Raw genomic sequence first — 6,611 nt, forward strand, 5'->3', positions numbered from 1 at the left:
GAGATTTAACTCGTAAAATTCACTTCATACATAATCTTCACCTCTAGTATAAAAAAAAAATAAAATTCAAGGATCTAAAACTCATAATTTTATACTTTTTTTTTAATAAATACTTTACCTTCTTAAATGTCTCTTTCATTTTATCCTTCTCCATCTTTATTACTAAATTAAAATTTAATTTTTTTTTTCAAAATTGTTTACCTTGTATCAAAACCTAAAACATAATTGATATATTATAAATTTTAGAATTGGATGAAAACAGAGAGTGAAAGTTAAAATTAGGTAGAAGTTGAGGAAGCAGAATTATTTGATGTTTTAACTGTAGAGTGACCGTTGGTTTAGAAATAGACATAGAATGTAGGACCTTTAAAAGGTTGTTCCTTTTCTAGATTCATTTTGTCTAGTCAAAAGCACGATTGTTAGAGTATGATTTAACCACAATTATTATGATGATAATAATAATATCTTTTATCAATGTACAGACATAACTTGGAATTGGGAACCACGTGATGCCATTAAGACAAAACCCCCGACCAAGTGATTAATTAAACAAAATCTTGAATTTCGAGAGACAGACACAGAGAACTTTGAACATTTCACCTCAGTCAAAATATCACATCACAGTGATTAAAAAAATTAAAAATTTAACAACTACTAAACTCATAAATCCATTATTTTCTTCTTCTGCTTCTTCATTAGTGTAGCTTAGCTAACACAGTGGGGATCTATGAGGGATCCCTTTTCTTCTACTCATGCTGCTTGCCATGTCTTCATCAGAAACCTTGTTATTGCTGTTGGCCATGAATTTTGCACACACACTGCTCCATCCACTCCTCCTTTTCCTTACAATCTCTGTGCAAGACATGCTCATGTTGTTCTCTGACCCTGATGATCCTGAACACGAACTCATTGGCTCATCACAATCCACAACCGTTGAACGAGTCATCTCCTCATCCACCGTCTCTTGTGGGATCAGAAAATCAGGACTTAGTTGTAGGGAGTTGCATGTCCTCAAGTATGGAGACAGATCCTTGTAGTGTTTCAGCACAAAATCAACCTACACACACACATCACACACTTTCTTTAACTATGTAACAATTCAAGAACCAAACTTTATGTATTCGACACAAAACTATCACTGAATTTTGTTTGTTTAGTATAATATGTACCTTGCATCCAAGAGAGCAATGAATAAAAGGCTCTTGCAGACTTCTATCGCAGGAGGTGCAGTAGTTTCCTGATCCTTTGAATTGCCGGTTTTGTGGTCTCTTCTTGATGAACACCACCTTGGCACTATTGATGGTATAAGCCTAACAACACAATTCAAACCATTTTGAATCGGCAAATCAACCGTATCAAATTGAATTTCACTTGTGGTACAAAAGCTGAATTCGAGTCCAATGTATTACTATTACTTTATTTAGCTTTATGTATGTATATATGTGTTTGTACCTGAACGTTGGAGCAATCTATGAGTTTCTGAAGATCTTCAAGCCTAACAACATCATGGTAAACGTAACGGCGAACCTGAAGAAGTCTGTGGAAGCGATGAGATGGTAAGCAGTGAGGGCAAATACTGGTGCAACAATCTAAGCAGCAGACGTTCTTCTCATTCTTTTTAGCGTTCTCATGGTAAGAGCACCCCACAAAGAACTTTTGTGTGTAAAGAGCTTCCAACCATGCAGGCTTTTGGTATCCCTACAATAAATCAATCATCACCATAACAAAGCTGATAAATCATCACTACCAGCAAAAGGGTCATGCATAATCATCATCATCATCAAGAGCCTAAACAGAAAAAAAGAGCAAAATCAAGGGAATTCGACTGACCATGATCATGGAAATTAAGACTTGCAAGAGAACCTCTTGAAATTCTCCTTGAGCTGTGTGATCAAGGTATAGTGAGTAAGTAACTAATGGGAGAAGGACGGAGAGAGAGAGAGAGAAGAAGGGGGAGATAAGAGTATTTATTGAGGATCACAAGAGGAGTGAGGAGAGAAGATATATATTTATTCGATGAATAATAGTAATAACAATAATAAGTAGAAAACAATTTGTATATAATAGAGGAAGGGTTGTGATATGAGAGACAGAGAAATAAAAGAGAGAGAAACCGAAAGCCATAAAGAAACAAGTTAAGCTATGAGGGGAACGTGGGCGCTGTTTCTGTGTCTCCCATTCTCTTATTAGGCACCTAAACTAAACTATTCTCTGCTCATCTCCTTGGCTTAAGAGCTCTATTGCTAAACAAAGCCACTCTCTCCTTGAACTAGCTGCAATTTTTGTTATTATTATTATTATTTCTTCATATCATATTAATCTCCACCTCTCTCTGATTCACTATATCTTGGAAACAACCAGTTGCTGATAGCCACTTGATGTTGGACTTTGAAATCGACTGTCATATTTCATTATTTTTGTGCAAATGTCATTGCCAATTCAACTTCTACAGTCTAATTTCATTTTATAACACTTTTGGCTACTTTCTTCAACCTTCTTTCGGTGGAAAACTCAATTTCTTAACTTTTTTCACCATTATTGTACCCTTACTGGTGCAAAAATCCGAGACCTTTTTCAAGCCGTGTTTTATTGGAATAAATGTCATATGAGTATTTTAATTTCTTAATTGCTTGAAATTTAAAAATCTTATACTTGATATGTGATTCTTTTACATGAATATGTATATGAATGCTGACAAGTAAGTAACAAATAAGTTTTGAAATTCTTGAATAAGATCAGAGTAAATTTAATCGACATATTTGGTAATAATACAAATGGAATTAGTTCTTACTGATTTTTTATCATTATTTGTGAAGTCGGTCAGTTGCTCAGCAGAAGTTTAAAAATGAAAGCAGAATAAAAAAGGAAAGAAAAGGGTCAGAGCGTTTGGTTGAGAAATCAGAACAGAACTTGGAGCCACCTTTTCTCCAAAAACTATTTTTAAGGTTTCTTTAATTTCCTCTGTGCCATATATGTTGGACTTCTGCACATCTCTGTTCTCCTCATTTTGCATAATTAATAATGCATATTACTGTATGACTTCAAAGCTAAGCAATGAGAGCATAGAGACACCAATCATCAACCTACTTAGCATGAAACACAGTACCAGAAATCAAGAGCATACTTGTTTCAGAGGTGGAAATTTATAATAGAGATTGACCTCACATTTATCTGATACAAACAGAAAAACAAATTTGATTCTATCTACACATAGACACACTACTATAAAAAACAAATTGTTTACTGTGAAGTTTTATTTATACACAGTATTCATTCTATTAAATAATTTGATATTCAAGTAATAAAGTATGATTTTATGTCGAGGTCCTTTGGGAATGTTGATCAGAATTATGATACCTAATGATGTAACAATTAAGTTGTTCAACCATGATCGAATCACTTGTACCAACAATTTATGTCTCATTCTATGGACTGAAAAATAACCTTGCTTTGCATATCTATATCAACTTTTGAATTTGGACAAAACCTTTTTCATTTATACAATATAACATTTGTGGTCACTCCCCTGTATTGTTTGTCATTAAGCTTCTGAAAACAATTGTTCATCCTATCAAGTGCTTCAATTTCTTGGTAGAAGGAATATAAACACACATGCATAAACAGTCTAGCAGCTTGAAGAGGCTAAAGTATTGAGAACAGTGAGTTGAATTCTGAGCATAAATTGGAGAGTTAATTTGGGAAGAATTCTGAGGAGGCTGGTAGCTAGGTAACTAGCCATGATTATGACAGATAGTTAAAAAGTCACGTTTTATGAACACTCGAATCCAGCTGGGAATGTTATTGCTGCTAATGACAAAGAGTTAGAAGGTTTTTTTTTGTTAATCTATGGGACCAATTTGATTGAGACCATGAAATTCTATGGAATAGTGGAAGTGGGGTAGTAGGAATTAGCACTTTGTCTCAGCCTGGCAGTTTTCTCTTTTGTTGCAGACCAAAATTCTAATCTACTGGAGGTGACATAGAAAGTGTAGGAACTATAAAAGTCATGGGTAGTTCTGTGTTTTAATAAGACAAAAGCAAAGCCAAAAGAATATGATATAGTTGTGGTGCAAACTTTCCCATCCTCCATTTTCTGACTGACTAAAACAATGACAATGAAGATATATATGCTTTCGAAACCAAATTATTCAGCCACTGAGTGCAAAAATTGGTTCCTAGTGCTATGTGCTGTGCATATGGGCTCACAGAGATGGCAGCATCGCCTAAACTGAGCCAGCTAAAATCTGAAACAAGACATGTACGATGAAATCCCATGTTTTTTGGGGAATCAAATATGGGCAACATTAACCAATCAACCACTCCACTAAACCAATCTCTGTGTACTATAATAATTATCAGAATTTGTAACAAACGTTTGACAGACAGGCACAACTCATTAAGCACTAACAAGCAAAATTAACGACAAATTATTTTATGGGCTTAATTTAGTGCTAATTTTGAGGACATTGCTTGTTGTGCCTTTAGGCCATAACCAAGAGTTATTCTTGGGGTTTGAACGAATAAGAGATTATTAGTATTGTTTTTCTCTTTCCCTTCTTTACCCTTTACCCTTGCTATGTGGTTTTCCTAATTCCCGTTTCACGTGATCCTTAGCCTTGGCGTGATACCTGACAGTCCGTGGTGTCACTTTTGGAAAAACAATTTCACCAACAAGACTAGTAAAACAAGTTGATTCCTGTTTTAACTTATCTTGAAATTTCACCTCTATATAGCTCCTAAGCTCTTTTAGCCATTATTCTAAGGCAATTTGGCAACTCATAGCCACGTTTAACATAACTATTTTCATGATGCATAACAACATAAATTCAAGAAGCTAGCAAAGGGAGTGAAATTTTAGTACATAACAGCTTGAACAAATGTAGAGTAGAGACTCTAGAGAGAGACGTTATTATAAGAGAAGAAAAGAATAGTGACCCCCAGGCCACGTGCCATGAAAAGCAGAATGGTATCATATGAGCAAAGGAGCTCACGTGCAAGGGATCCAAGGACCAAAACTGAAGAGTGTAGAGGATCCTTTTTCCATGATAGAATACAAGTTATAAAGTTTGTGTGTATGGTGTGGCAGTCAAAGGTCAAAAGATCCAGACTTTGGCAGAGATGATGAGGTTAGATTAGAATGAGAAAGTGTGGGTCAGCGGGTGAGCCGCACGAGGGGATCTATCTGCAGAAGACACTGCAATTCTACCTCACCTTCACTTTCCCCTCCTTCTTTAATATGACACTTCCTTCCACATCTTTTTTATTTCCCACCCCTTCTTTTTTTAAACCCTATTCACGTGCAGAGCCGTTTTCAATGACCACAAAAGGATCTACCATTTTCATACTATGTACCATCAATTTTTAACTTTAATGAATTCTGTTTGTTTCCTTTATATACTTAAATCATAAGTCATAAATCTCGCTATCTTCATGATTAGCAGCACTAACTTATACGTTCTCCTCCTGCAACTGATGAAAGGAACTGCAATGCAACATAATGGTATGAGTCACTGCATAAATCTATGCACATTTTCATTTTGGTGGAGTCTGCTAGAGTACACATACATGTTGTGCACGTGACTTTATTGAAAAATATTAGAGTAGGAGCACATAAAACTAAAAACGGGAAAGTCAGGTGAGGTATAAAATGGTGTGAATTTGTGATTGCAATAATTGTGTCAATGCCATTGCTCCTTACTTTTATAAAGGTCAATGTAGTAACATAACATGAGATGATTGAGATTGGTTTGTAGATGAAAGCATGTCATGTGGGACAGCACCACTAAAAGAAACAACGTTAAAATCATGTCGGTTGAGTTGCGTGATCACCTTTACGATTTCACGAAACTGCTAAAGCCTCATAAAGGATCCTCACATTGCTACTGAGCTATCAACATATATATATATATATATCCTAACATGACCCACACTATCCAAATATCTAATTTGGCATTTACACAATGTGGATCATGTTCTTCACAAGAATTGTCAGCACTGTGATGTATGCTTAGACATACATCTATGATGCACTTTATACACACAGCACAACCTTTACATGTGGCCCATTCAGCAGTTTTACAAAGGTCTATATATAATCTCTTCCTCTCATAGGTCCATGCAAACCAACAATCACTGTAACCATAGTCTTGGGAAATAATGAATTAGTCTCTCTGATAACTAACACAGACATGACACAGATAGGGAGTGTCATTGTTAGACTTGACACAGATATCTGGGTGAATGTCTAAATCAAGCGGTGCAACACAGTTACACAGACATGTGGAAGAACATTCAACTCAAATGGTGATTGTGAGAGCCACAACACTAACAAATGTTTAATCCACCAAACAAAACTAAGGGTATCTATTCCAGGTCTAGGATTTTTCAGAATAGCTAGTACTAGTAACATATATATTTGGTGAGACTTCAAGTAATAATGTACAAGATATATTTATCTGTGTTTGTAACAGGATTTTGGTAAGTTTGTATACAGAATAAAAACGTACATCTCTCTCTATATAGATATATATATATAATGTCCGTATATATCATGCATGTGTTTACACACCTTTGAAATGATCTTATATGTTTTAGTTTAAAAGAAATCGAAG

The 6,611-nt window shown here is 35.2% G+C and overlaps 1 protein-coding gene across 1 annotated transcript; it reads right to left on the minus strand.

The window, feature by feature from the left end:
* Nucleotides 1-427: 427 nt before the first annotated feature.
* Nucleotides 428-2,128, minus strand: LOC106767760. The gene is made up of 4 exons (XM_014652710.2): nucleotides 1,831-2,128; nucleotides 1,453-1,698; nucleotides 1,170-1,310; nucleotides 428-1,057 (listed from the first exon to the last, which is right to left on the minus strand). Exons 1-4 carry the CDS (start codon nucleotides 1,837-1,839, stop codon nucleotides 710-712), a joined length of 744 nt encoding a protein of 247 aa, XP_014508196.1. The 5' UTR covers nucleotides 1,840-2,128; the 3' UTR covers nucleotides 428-709.
* Nucleotides 2,129-6,611: the final 4,483 nt, after the last annotated feature.

The sequence above is a fragment of the Vigna radiata genome, chromosome 7, assembly GCF_000741045.1.
Source record: "Vigna radiata var. radiata cultivar VC1973A chromosome 7, Vradiata_ver6, whole genome shotgun sequence".
NCBI classification, from domain to species: Eukaryota; Viridiplantae; Streptophyta; class Magnoliopsida; order Fabales; family Fabaceae; genus Vigna; species Vigna radiata.